Consider the following 18,454-nt stretch of genomic DNA (forward strand, 5'->3'; position numbering starts at 1 on the left):
GAGTCAAGAGTGCATGTGAAAATATCCTGCTATCTTGATTTGTCACTTCTCATTGATTTGCCTAAAAATATTGAAAGTATATACATTTAACAATTCAATATGCTCTATTATTTCTTACAACTAAAATAAAATTATATTTTATTCTAGACTTGGTCTCTTCATTCACTTGCTTTGATTGTGGATTCTAGTGGCCCAATGTATCGTGGATATGTGGAACCAACATTATCTCTAGTTCTTACCTTGCTGTTGACAGTTCCACCTTCACATACAGAAGTTCATCAATGTTTGGGTAGATGCTTGGGGGCTATAATAACTACTGTTGGTCCTGAACTACAAGGTAAATAAATTCATCTTAAATTTTAAAAACTAGGCAGATGATTACTAACTTTAAATTTTCTGAATGTCACTATCACATTACTTAAAGAAATTTTGTAATAATAATAACAGTTGCCTCATACTGAATACTTGTGATTTACCAAAGTCCTGGCACTCAGCATTTCTTTACACGTGCTGTTTTATTTAATCCCTACAACAAAGTGATGACATGACAGTGTTTTTCAAAGTTTTGAGCAGAGAAATCATCTCTAAATGAAATTTTACTGGGAGCCCCATGAAAGCAAAGATAAAAATGGAGTTCCTTTGGCCTGGCATGCCATCCACTTGTCTTCATGTACTTTTGCTTCACTTTTTGAACTCTAAGGATTAGGAACATAATTTGAAAAACCACTGCTGTAAGATAGATAGTATCTTATTTTTCTGTGAGGAAGCAAGCTCAATGAAGACAAGTAACTTGCTTATAGTTACTCAGCTTATGAATGGGATATTTATGATCCTAAAGCCTGTGTTTTTACCACTCAATTCCACTGAACTAGTTCTACTAATGGTTAAATGAAATACTAAAGTCATCAAATTATTGTGAATGCATCTTGAATGTGTAAACCATTTTCAGAATTTTCTTTTTCACTCTATCATTTACTATATACTTTCAGTGGATCAATCTTTTTATATATATTATCTCATTTAATTCTGACAACAATCCAGAGATAGGTATTATCTCCATTTTACAGAAGAAACACTGAAGTTGAGAGAGGCTAAGAACTTTTCCAAGGTTATATCTATCTATCTATCTATCTATCTATCTAGCTGGTGAGTGATTGGAGTCAGAGGTGAAGCCCAGATCAGTTTCCTTTGCCTGTGTTCTTAATCCCCGTGCTATGTTGCCTCCATTTGGAGAGAGATTTTTTTTTGTTGTTGTTGTTTTTTGTTTTTTTTTTTTTTTTTTTTTTTTTTGAGACAGAGTCTCACTCTGTTGCCCAGGCTAGAGTGAGTGCCGTGGCATCAGCCTAGCTCACAGCAACCTCAAACTCCTGAGCTAGAGCGATCCTCCTGTCTCAGCCTCCCGAGTAGCTGGGACTACAGGCATGCACCACCATGCCTGGCTAATTTTTTCTATATATATTTTTAGCTGTCCATATAATTTCTTTCTATTTTTAGTAGAGATGGGGTCTCGCTCTTGCTCAGGCTGGTCTCGAACTCCTGAGCTCAAACGATCCGCCCACCTCGGCCTCCCAGAGTGCTAGGATTACAGGCGTGAGCCACCGCGCCCGGCCTGGAGAGAGATTTTAAAGAAGAAAGAAAAGGACCTAAGGAAGACTGCTAGGAAATGAAAAATATGTGATTTAGACATGTCTCTTTCTTGAACCCATTGTCCTCTTTGGGAGAGTGAGGATAGTTCATTCTTCCTGTGAATGTCACAGGGATATGAAGAGAATAAATATTCACCTGTAATTAAGCATAGGTGTTTACCAGCTGTTTTCTGAAACGATGATAAAGCTGGGGCAGGAGACTCTCTTGAGCTGGGGAGTTTCAAGCTGTGATGTGCTATGATCGTGTCTGTGAATAGCCACTAAGTTAGCCTGGGCAACTTAGTGAGACTTGTCTCTGAAAGAAAAAAAAAGTAACTCTGTGTGATACTATGATTTCTTTGTTTGGTCTTTATATGCTTATAAAATTATTTTATTTTACATTAGTAAAAGGTTTTAAGTTACTTATATTTGACAATTAAGAAATTCTTATATAGAGAGTGTATATTATTTTAATTTATTTTCTCTATCTCTGCAAAAATTGCCATTAATGTTGTTAGAAAAATAATATTTGAAATTGTTATATAATAGAAGTGATAATATTGATTGAACAGAGAACCAGAGAATGAGAAATCTTCTGGCTCTTTCTAATAAAACAATGATAGTTTTTAAAGATAGTATAGTTTATCAGGAAATAAATATAAATCTAGCTAAATCTAAGAGAGATGCATTATTGTCATCCACACATGGTCGTGTTTTGAAACCATTTCTGTGGACTTTGCAGATTTTTGTTTTTGAAACAATCTAAATAATAATTGGAAGGAGAACCCTGGGCAATATAGCGAGACCCTGACTCTACCAAAAAAAAAAAAAAAAGAAAGAAAAGAAAAATAGCTGGGCCTGGTGGCTTATGCCTGTAGTTGCAGCTACTTGGGAGGGTTGCTTGAACCCAAGAGTTGGAGGCTGCAGTGAGCTATGATTATGCCACCGCACTCTAGCCTGGGCAACAGAGCGAGACCCTGTTTCAAATAAATTATTGGAAGGTGGGGTTATTCAGAAGATAATTATTTACTAGGATTATTTTTGATGATACTAATAGAATGATTTTATTTTATATTTTCTTTTATTTTGCTACTAGGGAATGGAGCAACAATTTCTACAATTCGTTCCTCTTGCTTGGTGGGTTGTGCAATAACCCAGGACCATTCTGATTCTCTTGTTCAGGCAGCTGCCATATCTTGCCTTCAGCAGCTTCACATGTTTGCACCACGACATGTCAATCTATCTAGTCTCGTTCCTAGCCTTTGTGTAAGTATTATGCTGTTCTATTCATTGACTTATTTAGGGAGTTCCACATTTCTTTCCCAAAAGACCAAACTAGACCAAAACAAAAAATTTAAGTTTCCTGGATTGTGAATTCTAGGGTTTCAGCTTCAATAGTCATTTTTGTCTTTCCTACCTAGAATTTTATTTCCTAAAGCTTGATTGATAACTTCTGAGAATCTGTTGCTACCATTGCAATTGTTAATTTATTTGTTCAACAAATATTTATTGATAGCCTGTTATATGTCAGGAACTGTGGAAAGTCCTGGAGGTACATTTGTGCCTGAGACAAGGGGAAGTCTCTGTCATAATGAAACTTACAGTTTACAAAGGAAAATGGACAGCAATAATTATTTACAAATAAGTGCTACAAAAGGCTATAGGGGAGAGAGAGAGTGTGCAGTAACAGGGAGGCCTGTCAGAACCTAGGCATTCAGAAAAGATTTTCCTGAAAAAATTATAATTTAAGGTGTGATTTGCAGGAGAAATAGGAATTAGTTTGCAGAAGGGCATGATACTGGAGTAGACAGCATTTACTTTTAGTCAGAGGGAGAAGTATGTAAAAGGCCCTAAAATGGGAAGGAATGTGATACATTTATAACAAATTAGTCAGTATGGTTAAGGCTGAGAGAGGGAGATGCAGGCTAGAGGGGAACACAGTGAAGATGGACATTTAGCCAGGTGACACATCATGCAGACTTTCTAGGTATATTGAAATTTTGGACTTTATTCCAGAAGCAATGGGAAAACATTAAAAGGTATTCTGCAGGGAAGTAACATGACCAGATTTGCACTTTTTACGTTTCATTTTTGCTGCATGATGGAGAATGGACTCAACAGGGTAAGATTATGGTATTCTAGGAGGAAGATGATAATGATTTCCTCTAAATTGGTAATAATGGGAATGAGGGAGAATAGATGGGTTTGAGTGAATTGAGGAGGAGGGATTGACAGTTTGTTGATTAATTTGCTCTGGGTGAGGGGGAAGGGAGAGAAGGATGTGGCCCAGGTTTCTGACATGAACATTATAATGTAATTTCCTGAGATTGGCAACATTGGAGGAGGAGAAGGTTGGGAAGAATGGGTATCATTAATTACATTTTAGACATGTGGATAGTTAATTACATGGGCCTGGAGCTCAGAAACGAGAGGTCTGGTTAGAGAGGTAAACTTGGGAGGTATAACATTTAGATGGCAAATAAAAACTTAGGCGTAGATAAGATCACCAGGGAGAGAGTGCTGAATGAGGAACCCAGCATATAAAATTTAGAAAAGAAGAAAGGCAATTAGCAAAAAATATGCAGAAGCAGTCAGAGAGATTAAAGGAGAAACAGAGGTTGTGTTGTTCACAGAAGCCAAATGGAGTGGTGTTTTTGGAAAAATTGACAAGCCGATTCTGAACTTTATGTGCAAATGTAAAGGATTTTTACAGACCAATGAAATTGGAGAATATACTGTACTTACTTACTGTCAAGATTTACCATAAGCTCCAGTAAGAAAGACAGTGTAGTATTGCAAGTATAGACAAATAGACAAATGGAACACTATTAATAGAGTGTCCAGAATTGGATTCACACACAAACAGTCATATAACTTAAGATCGTGGTATGTGGTACCACTACAATTCAGTGTGGAAAGGATCATCTTTTCAATAAACATAGGGACTGTAATATACCATTGGTTGTACTTTGCATCACTAATATCACAGATGTTAAAATGCGAAAGAAAAATACACCTGAGAATCGCTGAAATGGAGCTTTTGAAAACACTTTGTAAATTATAAAATGTGTTATTTCGTTTACTTTGGCTCTGCCAGTCAGCATTTGTTGAGTGTATCCTCTTAGCTAAAATTCTCTGTAATTGTTATTAAATTAAGTTTTTGTGGTGTTCTGTTTCATATGTTTTGTCATCTGAGTCTCACAGCAGTTGTGTAAGACAGGGTGGACATTGTCCCCATTGTACAGATAGAAAGGCAGAAACTCCAAGAGACTAAGTGATTTGTTCTTCCTATTTGATATGACTATATTTGAGCTTTCAAATTATGGAGTATTTAAAAGTTCTAAAATGCCTTTATTTTCAGGAACAGAAGTAAATAAAACATTTTGTTGATAAAAATCTGTCAGATTTTTCTCCCCGCAGTAATATTTTATTTTTCCTGATACTTTGTGTAAATTTCTTGGGCTATGAATTTCATGCAAGTGTATCTTGAGTTATAAATGCTATACTAAATAGCAAAAAAATACACTAACATTATGAAGAGGGGATGTATTCCACATTAACTGTTCTCCTCCATCCCCATCATTTGTGGCTGGGATTTTTTTCCAAAATATATTACTTTCTTGCTTAAAAAGCAGCAGATGGAGCATAATTTAACTTTTTTTTTTGATGAGTCAGAGTTATAATAATGGTAATAGCTAACACTTATTGAGCAATCATTATTACTATGTGCCAGCTACTATTGTGTTTTACTTGTATTAACTTATTTTCACTATATTCCTGTGAAGAATTACTACCCTTATTTTACACATGGACAAATCAAAGCACAGAGAAACTAAGTAACCTGTCTAAGGTCACACAGGAATAAGTGACAGAGCCAGGATTCAAAACCTAGTCTGGGACTTGTTCCTGAGTTCTTTATTATGCTGTCCTGCGTGTTATATTTTACTTTGTCTATTACAGTGTACTATATTGATTCTTTCAGAGACTTTTCAGATGAAAAATATTCTGTATCAAAAAGGCCCATTTTGCAATTCTTTTCAGGTGTTTATGTTTGCTTGGTTTTGTTTTTTCATTTTAACAAATAACTCCTTTAATTCTTACTATTTCTTAGTCCCATAACTTTTCATTCACTACATTTGATCTCTGTGTACTTAAAAAATTTAGATGACAAAGTTTAGTAGGACCATGTGTAAAATAAGATGTGCAAAAGATCCTTCTGGATTTTCATCTAAATGTATTTTATGAGCTTTTGTGCATAGATCTTGGGACAGTTGTTTTTGGCTACTAACATATTGTATATTTTGTTAGTATTATTTTGCCAAAAGGCCATTATTTGACTATATTTTAAATAGGTGAGTTTGTTAAATTAAGAGCATCTTCACAAATAAGATATTAATATGTATTCATTAAACAAATGAGATTAATGAAGTACAGCTTTTTAAAAAAAAAAAAACTGAGTAAAATTGTTATGGTTTACAGGTACACTTATGTAGTTCCCATTTGTTACTTCGACGAGCCGCTGTGGCCTGTCTTCGGCAACTTGCGCAAAGAGAAGCAGCCGAAGTATGTGAATATGCCATGAGCCTAGCAAAAAATGCGGGTGACAAAGAGAGCAGTGGTGCCAGTAAGTTTTTGGTCAATATTCTTTTTTGTTTAAATACCTTTACGTTTCAAATGAGTATTATTTATTAAATAACATTTTTGTGTTGAAATGTGGGAAAATTTCTTGTTCTTTGAAATAAGACCATCATCACTTTAAAAATTCCAGTGTAGTTTTCCTTGGTAATTTTGCATTTTCACTTTTAAAAAATTGTGAGGCTGAAAAAACTAAAGAGCATTTAGTATCAGAATACCTCTTCCATTCCTTCAGGATGCTTTAGCTATATAAGGGATGAATAACTCCAGGGATATTGCCCTGTATCACTAATAGACTTTTGAAAAGAGAAATTATATATTTTGGGGGCATGTGAAAACTTCCAGTTTTTGATGGTAGTTAACCTTTGTGATATAATTTTTCCTCTAAAAAGGTAAGGCCAAAGTAGCCAATAAAACTATGAAATGTTAGTAGATGTTTGGGAGCAAAAGGTTGATCTTTGCCTTCTTAAGCTCTTTCTGTTCTTTGCATATTTAAGCTATATTTAAGTATAGTTTGAATTCATAGCTGGTCTTCTTATCTCTAGGGATAGGTGGTTTGGAAACTTAAGAGTTCTGGGTCAGCACAGTGGCCTATGCCTGTTACCCCAGTACTTTGGGAGGCCAAGGCAGGAGGATTGCTTGAGGCCAGGAGTTTGAGACCAGCCTGGGCAACATAGCAAGACCCCATCTGTAAAAAGATTTAAAAAATTTGTCGGGCAGGGTGGTATGTGCCTGTAGCTTTAGCTATTCGGGAGTCTGAAGCAGGAGGATTACTAGAGCCCAGTAGATTCGAGGTTACAGTGAGCTATGATTGGGCCACTGCATTCCAGCCTAGGCAACAGAATGAGACCCTGTCTCTTAAAAAGAGTTTAATTCTCAGAGATATTTCCCCCTAAAAGGAGAGAAAATTTTTACTTATAAGACCTTTCTTTTTTTTTTTTGAGACAGCGTCTCGCTTTGTTGCTCAGGCTAGAGTGAGTGCCGTGGCGTCAGCCTAGCTCACAGCAACCTCAAACTCCTGGGCTTAAGCGATCCTACCGCCTCAGCCTCCCGAGTAGCTGGGACTACAGGCATGTGCCACCATGCCCGGCTATTTTTTTCTATATATATATTTTAGTTGGCCAGATAATTTCTTTCTATATTTAGTAGAGACGGGGTCTCGCTCTTGCTCAGGCTGGTCTCGAACTCCTGACCTTGAGCAATCCACCCGCCTCAGCCTCCCAGAGTGCTAGGGTTACAGGCGTGAGCCACCGCACCCGGCTTAACTTCAGTTTTAACATAGTATAATAAGAGCTCTCTATTAACAAACGTATTGTAGAATGTAAAAGAAGTTTTTTATAAAAGTATAACAATAGACACTATTGCTTTTTGGAGAGAAAACAGCACCAAAGGTAATTACAGAACTCTTCTGAATACCTATAAAATTTCAGAACTTCTACATGTCAGTCACCATAATCAAAATTGAAACTACTCAGGAGGCTGAGACAGATTGCTTGAGCCCAGGAGTTCAAGTCCAACCTAAATAACATAGTGTGTTATTTAGACCCTGTGTCTTTAAAAAAAAAAAAATTGAAAGACAAACTAAGGGAAAAATATTTGCAAAATACATTTATTTATTAATGTGTATATTTATTTTAATAAAATATAAACATTTTTAAAGCTTTTACAAATAAGTGTGTTGGGGATCCCTGAGATAGCCCCCACATTTGATGATGTGCTAGGAGGACTTAGCATATAGGAATATTCATGGTTATGTTTATTACAACAAAAGGATACAAAGCAAAATAAGCAGAGAAAAGGTGCATGGGACTAAGTCCAGAGGAAATGGGGCACAAGCTTTCAAGAGTTCTCTCCCTATGGGATCACACAGGGCACACTTAATTCCCGAGCATTGAGTTGTGATAACATGTGTGAAATGTCCTCCAGGGAAGCTTATTAGTGCCCAATGTTTTTGTTGGGTGCTGGTCCAATAGGCAAGGCCTGTCTGGCACATACCAAAAGTTCAGAATCTCAGAAGGAAAACAGGTGTTCAGCATAAACTACAGTTTAGGCACAGCAAGTCACTTGTATTGGGAAACCTCCAAAAACCCAATTCCCAGATACAAGCCAAGGACTAACCTTGCAATCAGCCCTTACTAAGGTAGTCTGAGGCCTGCTATGTTAACTCTTCTGTATCTGTAAAAATCACTACAGCACATAAACAGCATTTTATAAAAAAAAAATACCAACAAATGAAATATCTTTAAGCTGTAGTGATTAAAAGATTTCAAGTTACTGCAATCATAAGGTATCATTTTCTTCTATAAAACTGATCAAGATTAAAAGTAATGATTATAACTAGTGTTGGAAGAATGTATGAATAAAAGAGAAATTTCTTATACTCCTGATGGAAGTGTAAAGTCATACACATTTTCTGGAGGGGTTTTTGGCAGTGTATCCCTAAAAATTTTAAACTGTGTTTACCCTTTGACCTAGCAATTCCCCTTTTAGGACTTCATCCTCAATGGTTGGTCAGTTAATGTTCTTTTAATTCATTGGCTTGCTATGTGGCCATTAACATTCACACTGTAGAGGTAAAATTATTGATATGGGAAATAATCTCTATCTACTACTAAGTGAATAAAAGGTCTCTGTGCCTAAACTCTTCCTAATGTCCTCCTTCCTTGAAACATTTTCTTTCAACTTTTTCTATTGTCTTAGAATTTCACTCACTATGGCTATTTTCTTTAAACCTCCCCTTATTCTGTCTTTGGACGACACAATAAAAATAGCTGCCTTTCAGCTACATCCCTCTGTCTCACTCCCTTCGGGGTTCAGAGGGCTCCAGACTTCCGAGAGCCTACTAGTACTCATTCTTAAGGCTGTTAAGAAGAAGAAAATGATTTTCAGATAGAGTTAGAAATTTAACCACTATTTCATAACACAATATTACTTTTTGATTATATGTTACTTGGAAAGGATTTTTCCAATTTTTAAATGAACTTACAGAATATAATCTATTTAGAGTTTGTGTTCTAGCTTTATAGATTTTTTTAAAATCTGAACTGTAAGACTGAATAAGTTTCAATGTGTTCTTCTCAACAAATACAGCAATTTATTTTTAGTTCGTTAAATATATTTAGAAGTATATCTCTTTCTCATACTTTTTCTTATTAGAATCAAATATTTATTGAGCATTCCTTAGAGATTTGTTTACAATATCTCAGAATAATCAGTCCTAAAAATCAAGAGTTTTACCCATGTTGTCAGAGTAAATTCTAATCATGAAGATATGTGAATTAGAGACAATAGTTAAATTGTATATATAGCTAGCTGGTTTTGTTGCTGTTATGAATTTACTTGTGAGACTTGGTCTTTAACATAATTGTTACCTATAACATACAACAAAATCCCTTAAAAGTTCATTTGTATAAATTGCTTTTCAGATGTCAGTCCTTTTGCACCTGGGGTTAGTTCTCGAAGTGACATCCATTGCCGACACCAAGGTGTTAATATAACAGAAACTGGTCTTGAGGGACTTCTTTTTGGAATGCTAGACCGGGAGACAGATCGAAAGTTATGTTCTGATATTCATGACACTTTGGGACATATGCTTTCATCGCTGGCAGTAGAAAAACTTTCCCATTGGCTAATGCTTTGTAAAGATGTCCTGGCAGCTTCTAGTGGTACGTATTTAATATATGTTCTTAGAATAATGAGAATTATTTTACTTCTGATATATAGAGAGATATGCATATGTGTATATATATAAATTTGAGCTTACATTTAAAATTACTAATAAATTTTAATCTACAATTCCCTGTAAAAATGTTAAAGATTAAATTATATTATAAACTAATGAAAGTTTTATATTTTGGGGAAAATATATTTCAAAATTTTTTGAAAGTTCAAACTAAATTTTCATATATAAAAATCCCAAGCTATTCTGTAGTACAACATACTATGTAAAACTATTAAAATATGTAAGTGTAATTTACATAAAAGCATTTTATGTTTTTTTCCTTAGTTTTTAATTATTTAAAAAAAGCTGTCCAATTCTGTTTTTCAGAGTCTTTTTAAAAAATTAGGAATCTTTTAACACTAATGCTATTTTTAAAACATCATTTTTGGCATATATGAGGATGTTATTCTTTATTTTTGTTATAGATATGAGTACTGCAGCTCCCTTAAGTAGTGGAAAAGATGAAGAATCTGAAAAGAAAGATGAGATGGATGATGATACCATGTTTACCACATTAGGCGAAGAAGATAAATCAAAGCCCTTTGTGGCCCCTCGCTGGGCCACTCGGGTATTTGCTGCTGACTGCCTGTGTCGAATCATCAATTTGTGTGAGAATGCGGACCAGGCTCACTTTGATCTTGCCTTGGCACGTTCTGCCAAACTTCGAAACCCTACAAGTAAATTTAAAATCAGTACTTCTTTTCCCCAAAATGTTTTTATGTGCTTGAGATATTTTACTGCTATGTAGCTTGCTTTAATCTGTGCCTTTCATTTATTATGAGTTCCCTTGCCTTTTATCTTAGTGTTCTGTACTTTCTACATACTATCCATCTTCTGATCTCTGTTTGGAAGATAATTTGAAGAAGGTGGTCCAAAGAAATATACCTATCTATCTATCTGTCCATCTATCTAGCTATCTTAATCATTGGCCCTAAGGATAATGATGGCAGTAACTTAATGTTTCCTCAGTATGTTGTCCTGGTTTTAGCACTTCAGTGTTTAAAGGAAATGGAGAAACTTTCAGGTGTATAAACAAGGTGAGTTTTGCAGTCCCAGCCATGGAGAATGTCAGAATTCATGAATGCCATGCAGATTTCAGAAACGGTATTAGATGTATTTTTTGAAAAGGTGAAAACTGTTTATTATTGAAACAATATTTATCTCACTTTTTTCTTTTGTAAGCTTTTTATACCACATATCTCCTGGATCCGATATTTATTACAGGGAATTTACAAAGAGATCATCAGGCCCAATACCTTCATTTCACAGTTGAAGAGACCTGGAGAAGCTGAGAGAGGTGGTAGAGTAACAGACTCCCTCTCCTGTTCTTTGTTGTCTCTTCATTACTCTGTCATTTTTTAAATATCTGCAGACAAATTGTATGTATTAACAATATTGAAATCTATAAATTAAAAGTGCCTTTCATTTTTTTAAATTGTATTTAAGAAGCAGCAGGGCTTACAAATGAGCAGGGCTCATGTAGAAAAGAAAAAGTAAAACAGTGGCACACTATGTATCAAATGTGAGTCTGAATATAGGATACCAGCAAAGCGCAATACGTCATGAACACAGGGTCTTTGTTCATGTCATTATTCAGCAAATGTTTACTGCATCCTATTCTTTGCTATATGGTGAGGATACAAAGAAGAAACAGTTCAAACCCCAGAAGAACTTCTAGTCTAGAAGACAGAGAGACTTATCAGTCCAATAATTATGGTTTGTCCCAAAAGTAGTATGATAGAGTACTTTGGGAACATTAAAAGCATGGTATTCATTTCCTGAAAAGGCAGGGAAGGCCTCACAGAAGAGGTTATTTTGAAGCTGGATTTTAAAGGCAGAGAAATGGTTTTCCAGGAGAAGAGGCTAGTTGTAGTAGTTTTCTATTGCTGCTGTAACAAATGACCACAAACTTTGGTTTAAAACAATACAGTTCATTATCTTATAGTTCTATAGCTCAGAAGTCCACCATGAGTCTCACTGGGCTAACATCAAGGTGTCAGCAAAGCTGTATTTCTTTCTTGAGGCTCTAGAGGGAATCCATGTCCTCTTTCCTTCTCAGCTTTATATGCTGCCTGCACTCCTTGGCTCATGGCTCCCTTTCTCTGTCTTTAAAGCCAGCAACGTTAAATCTCTCTGTGGTGCTTCTTCGGTTGTCACATCTCTCTCTCTGACTGCAGCCAGGAATGGTGCTCTGCTTTTAAGGACTCGTGTGATTAGATGGGGCCCACCTGAATAATTTAGGGTCACCTCCACGTTGGGCGTCCCTAACTTTAATCACATCTGTAAAGTCCCCTTACCGTGTAAGGTAACATATTAACAGGTTCTGAGGATGAGGGTGTGAACATCTTCGTGTGCCATTATTCTGCCTACCACACTGGTTTATTAGAAGCAGAGAGAGTAAGAGAATTTGTAAAGTCATGGAATCCTAAGTGTGTGTACTATAATCAGGAAATAATGAAAATGCTCAGGTTGGCTTGCTTTCTTTGCATTTCTTAACTGTCATTTTTTTTACCCTTGTTTGTATCTTGTCCTTTTATTGATACCTTCATTTTCAGATCCTCACAAGTTTTCCCTTTATACATTGATAGGTCTTACTCTTTGCTGCCTCCATTGTGAATCTCAGGTCTGCTTTTATGTTTTTAGTTTTCCTGTAATTTTTCTGCATTTCTTCTACCTCCATTGTATCATATCCTCTTTACTCTTTAAGGTTTTCTGTTCTTATTACCATAGCAGCCATGATTCTTTGCATCCTACTGGGGATGCCAAATGATTTTCTGAATTTTATCTTGGTTTTTATAGAAAATTGTTTCAAGATTAGTTCTTTCTATGAATCTTCAGAATCTCCCTCCCGCCGCCCTCCCCCAGTTATATTTCTTTAATAGGCTTGTTTATTTATATCCTTGAAAGAGAAGAGTGCTCTTCATATTCGAGTTTTGCTCACAGGGTGGTGGTTGGGGGGTTGATTGCCATGTTCTCTGTCTTTGTTTATGGCATATTTCATATCTATAGCTGGATAGGAAGCCAGTATAACAGCTCTCCACCTAGATTCCAGTGTCTGGCATATTTTGTTCTACTAGACTGAAATAGAATCCTTTCTAGCCCCACTGCCTGTCATGCTGATTGTGAACAGTCATGGCAGACTATATGAAAAAGTATAGAACCAGTGAATGTGTTATTCAGGTTCTTCCTGTGTCATCCTTGTCTATCTTCTTATCTCTTGTGCTTTAATTGTAAGGAGTTACTACCTCTAGAATATAATAAACTACTGCAGCCCTCTAATTCTCTTTCCATTTTAGAGTTTCTGTCTAGGCCCCCTCCCATTCCCCTTCCTTCAGGAGTTCATCTCCTTGGATTTAGAAAAAAGAGGTCTTGGTTTGAGGAAGATTGGAGGTAGAGATGTATGGAGAAGCAACAGCACTCTAATTGTTGGGGAAAGTAGCCCTCTCATTCCAGGACAATTGCCTGCTGTTTGGTTTGGTAGACTGATACAGTCCTAGACTTTGTGAATTAGGTGACAGAGAGTGCAGGAGGAATAATAGGTCTTTTCATTTATTTTTAGGTTGGCATAATATGAGTATCCTGTTTTAATCTAGTTCCTTCTGCCTTGGAAATTTCCTCCCAAATTTTGGCAGTAGTTTATTATACCACATTTTTGTTTGCTTGTTTGCTTTTTTTTTTAGGTTTTTTTTTTTTTTTTTTTTTAAGACAGGATCTCACTCTGTTGCCCAGGTGGGAGTGCAGTGGCGCTATCATAGCCTTAGACTCCTGGGCTTAAGCAATTCTCCTGCCTCAGTAGCTGGGACTACAGGTGTGAGCCACCATGCCCAGCCTCAGTTGTTTTTATTGTAGTAAAATATACATAATATTTACCATCTGTCTTTTAAGTTCATATCTCTAAAGTCCTCTTTATTGTTTCCACCTTTCATTTCTCCCCTCATTATGTTCATTCTTTTTTCCTTCATGAACATAGGAAACACATTTATAATAGCTGTTCTAAGTTCCCTGTCTGCTAATTCTATTATCTGTTTTATTTCTTGACCTATTTCTATTCATTGATTTTTTTTCTCTGTCTTTTTGTTGTGAGACATATTTTCCTACTTCTTTGCATCCTTGGTCATTTTTTTATTAGATAACAGACATTGCAAATTTTTTCATGTTAGTGCTGGATTTTGCTGTAATTCTTTAGTGTTGGACTTAGTTCTGGATGCAATTAAATTACCTGGTATCATTTAAATTCTTTTAAGACTTGCTTTTAATCCTCCTTAGGGCAGATACAGGGCAGCCTGAACTCTAAGGCTAAAAGGAGAAAGATTTCCCTTTCTAGATCTTATTCTTATAAAAGTCTTTTTCTTCTCATTTTGTGGATTTAAGTTTCCTGACTCCAAATCTAAGTTTTTCTAAAGTAGAGGATTAGCAGACAATAGCCTACAGTCCAAATCCAGCCCATGCCCTGTTTTTTTGTTTTTATTGTTGTTTGTTTATTTTTTTGAGACAAGGCCTCACTCTGTTGCCCAGGTTAGAAAACCATGGCGTCATCATAGCTCACTGCAACCTCAAATTCTGGGGTTCAAGCCATCCTCGTGCCTCAGACTCCCAAATAGCTGGGACTATAGGCACGCACCACCATGCCCAGCTAATGTTTCTATTTTTTGTGGAGACAGGGTCTTGCCATGTGGTTCAGGCTGGTCTCAAACTCCTGGCCTCAAGCAATCCTCCTGCCTCAGCCTCCCAAAGTGCTAGGCTGTTTGTTTTTGAGGCAGAGTCTTGCTATTGCCCATGCTGGTGTACAGTAGCCCAGGCTCGAGTACAGTGGCCTGATTGCAGCTCACTGCAACCACAAACTCCTGGGCCCAAGTGATCCTTCCACCTCAGCCTCCCAAGTAGCTAAGACTATAGGCATATGCCACCACATTTGGTTAATATTGTTAAAATTTTTTGCAGAGAGGGGATCTTACTACATTGCCCAGGCTGGTCTTGAACTCCTGGCCTCAAGTGATCCTCCCACCTCAGCCTCCCAAAGCACTAAGATTACAGGCATGAGCCACTGCACCTGGCCCCATACCTTGTTTTTATAAATAAAGTTTTAATGTAGCACAGGACATTGCTTTCTATATATTTTGTCTGTGGCTACTTTTGCACCATAACAGTATAGTTGAGTAGTTGTAATAGAGATGATATGAAAATATTCGCTATCTGATCTTTTACAGAAGAAGTCTGCTAACTGCTGTTCTTAAAGAATTAGACTTGTTTGGGGAAAGTTATGTTAATCAAGTGTTTTGTTTCAATGTCTTTGTGCATCCTATACACCTATGTTACTATATTGTGTAAAGATTTATCACTGTTCTTGAAAGATATGGAAGTTTTCTTGAAAGAAGGTAGTATCTTTATTATTTTTAAATATCAAGAAATGTGTGGATCACAAGTGTTTTTATCAGAAACTTATTTCATATTTTTATGTTGTACTTATTTTTGGAAAAGTTTTCCTTTTTGCATTCTATTTTCGTTTTTAGATGACCTCTTGGTACTTCATCTCTCTGACCTGATTCGCATGGCATTCATGGCTGCAACTGACCATAGCAACCAGCTGCGGATGGCTGGTCTCCAGGCACTTGAAGACATTATCAAGAAGTTTGCGTCTGTGCCTGAGCCAGAATTTCCAGGTCATGTGATTCTGGAACAGTATCAAGCTAATGTGAGATTTGCTACTTATTTAGAATCTTAAAATTAATCTTTTGAGGGACCATTAAAAGAGTAAAGACTTTCTGGAGAAATGTGTTTGGAACTGTAATCTGTTGATTCATGTAGAATGCATATCTTTACTTCCAATGTCTGTTACATAGTGTCAGTCACCCCACAATTGAAGAAATAATAGTGTCAAAGTGTCACTATTTTAAGTTGTGATAGCACATTAGTGATAAAATTAGAATAGAAATCCCAGCCTAGTTTTCCAGTCCCGTGTTTAGATATTTAGCCATACCATTTAAAGGATAAAAAGAACATTCAAAAGAGTGTTGTGGATTTGCTGCCATTATTTTTGTGTGCCAAGGCTTGATAAGCGTTTTTAGAAATCAGCAGCAATTGTCCCCTGTATACTGAATGATAAATTAACTCTTAATAACAGCAGTTAAAAATATTACTGAAAGAATTAGGTACTTTCAAAAGTTTTTTATTTTGTTCTCAATGGAGGTCTACTTATTTTTCCTGAGATTTATACCTTTGCTTATGTTCTTCAGATGAGGTGCAATAAATTAATCCTAGCAATGGGGGCTTATATGAAGGTAAAAAAAATTATGTTAGCAAGGAAAGAATACATTTTTTTTTTACTGTGATTATGCCAAAATCTTGGCTCCAGATACATCATACCTTATCTAAAAGCTGTGCTCAAACATACCCAAAATTAAAAATGTGAATAATGTCTAATCCATTGTTATTCAATTATAAGTACAAGTGAATTCTCAATTCTTGGTTTCCAATGACCTTATATCTCTTTGTGTCCTTGTGTACCCATCGTTTAGCTTCTACTTATTAGTGAGATATAGTTGTCTTCTATAGCTTTTAGTCCAATTGGCTATGTAAAACCTGTGTATAATTGTTTACTCCCAAATACCCAACCTATTAAAATGAGAGTCTTTTTAAAAACCTTTTTATTTAGAAATAAACAATGGGAAGAGGAGCCCGTTGTTCATGCATTCTACATGAATTTCAAATTTATAGAAAAATTGCAAGAATAGTACAAAAACTATCTTATACCCTTTATTCATATTTGCTGATTGTTAACTTTGCCTCATTTGTTTTAACATTGATCTCTCTCTCTCTCTCTCTCTCTACCCCTATGCACACACACATACACACAATTTTTTCCTAACTCATTTAAAAGTTGATTATTTGAATGATGTGCTTTTACCCTTGAACACTTTAGTCTGTATTTCCAAAGGACAAGAACATTGTTTTATGTAACCATAGTACAGTTATCAACTTCAAGAAATCCAATATTGATACGCTACTTTTATATAATCTATCATATTCCACTTTGGTCAATTGGTCCAATAACCTCTTTATTCCTTCTCCTCCAGTACTGGATCCAATACCAGCTCACATATTGTGATTAGTTACCATGTATTTAGTCACAGAGAAGGACTCATGATCCACTTCCAAACGACTGTTGATATGCCTTACCAACTGAACTCTGTTGTAAGGGAAGAAATCTCATTTTAGGAGTTAACTACATTAATTCCTTTATTTGGCTCATACATATTAAATCTACTAATATATCTAAGAATCTATGACTGATGTTGGCTTATTTAAAACTAAAACTCTATTCCTCTACTTATTAATATAACAACAATGCATAAATAATACTTTTTGAGCAGCCTTTTAAAGCATCTCTTTTTGAGGTAAAATCATCTCTAATCATTTAGTGACTGAATTTTTAGTACTACTCAATTATTTAAAGAAATTGATTCAGTTATACAAGATTCACCCATAAGGTAAATACTGTTAGAAATATGTTTAAAAAAATATAGACAGAAAAAAAAACCCCACCAGAATATCATTACTTTATCTCTGATAATGTAACTTTGTTGGAAAATCCTGTTTACTATTAAATAAAAACAAAGGAAAATGAAACAAGATTAATTGCCTGTTTGACATAGCATTCATATTGATTTGATAATGGTAACCTTCTGGAAAGCAAAAGAAAAATGGTATGGTAGAGTTTATTGTAACTGAAAAGAGATAAGGGAGAAGTGATAAAAAAGAAAGGAACATAGATGTATTTTGTGTGTTTTAATCTCCAAAGAGACAATATGCTTTATCTTTTCTACTTATCTGTAAAAATAGAATCCTTTACTCATTTTTCTAGGTGGGAGCTGCTCTAAGACCAGCCTTTTCACAAGATACACCATCAGATATAATAGCAAAAGCTTGCCAGGTAAGAGGAAACATAGGGCTTTCTATAGTTGTCTTCTTTTTTTTATTTCAAAATATTAAGAGAATACAAATTTTTTTTACACGGGTACCTTGTATAATGCTTAAGTCAAGGCTTTTGGTGTTCCTGTCACCAGAATAGTGTTCATTATATCCAACAGGTAAGTTTTTATCCCATACCTCCCCTCCCACCCTCCTCAATTTTTGGTTTCCAATGACCTTATATCTCTTTGTGCCTGTGTGTACCCATCGTTTAGCTCCTACTTATTAGTGAGACTTAGTTGTCTTCCATAAATTCATGGATATCTTAGAAGTTCACTTCTAAGAAAGAAGAGATAAAAATCAAATTTTGTTTTTATCTCAGAAATAGAACAGTGGCAGTTTTCTTTTTTATTCAGTATGAAATGATGAAATAGTAGCTGTTAATTACATCCCTTTTTTTTTTTGTCATAGCTGAGGACGTGACTTTGGAATACATAGCTCTTATATCCAGAGGTGAACAGACATATGAAAATCTTAAGAGGGACTAAAATTAAAGTAAGATATC

At 35.6% G+C, this 18,454-nt stretch overlaps 1 protein-coding gene across 1 annotated transcript in view; it reads left to right on the forward strand.

Moving 5' to 3' along the window:
• Window positions 1-18,454, forward strand: part of HEATR5B (HEAT repeat containing 5B) — an 85,559-nt gene that overhangs the window by 36,435 nt on the left and 30,670 nt on the right. Inside the window, exons 20-26 of the mRNA XM_069494416.1 lie at window positions 148-337; window positions 2,722-2,891; window positions 6,105-6,249; window positions 9,686-9,925; window positions 10,407-10,658; window positions 15,492-15,673; window positions 17,843-17,911. Coding sequence (XP_069350517.1) covers window positions 148-337; window positions 2,722-2,891; window positions 6,105-6,249; window positions 9,686-9,925; window positions 10,407-10,658; window positions 15,492-15,673; window positions 17,843-17,911 — 1,248 coding nt within the window. The remainder of the gene's footprint in view (window positions 1-147; window positions 338-2,721; window positions 2,892-6,104; window positions 6,250-9,685; window positions 9,926-10,406; window positions 10,659-15,491; window positions 15,674-17,842; window positions 17,912-18,454) is intronic.

The sequence above is a fragment of the Eulemur rufifrons genome, chromosome 19 (assembly GCF_041146395.1).
Source record: "Eulemur rufifrons isolate Redbay chromosome 19, OSU_ERuf_1, whole genome shotgun sequence".
NCBI classification, from domain to species: Eukaryota; Metazoa; Chordata; class Mammalia; order Primates; family Lemuridae; genus Eulemur; species Eulemur rufifrons.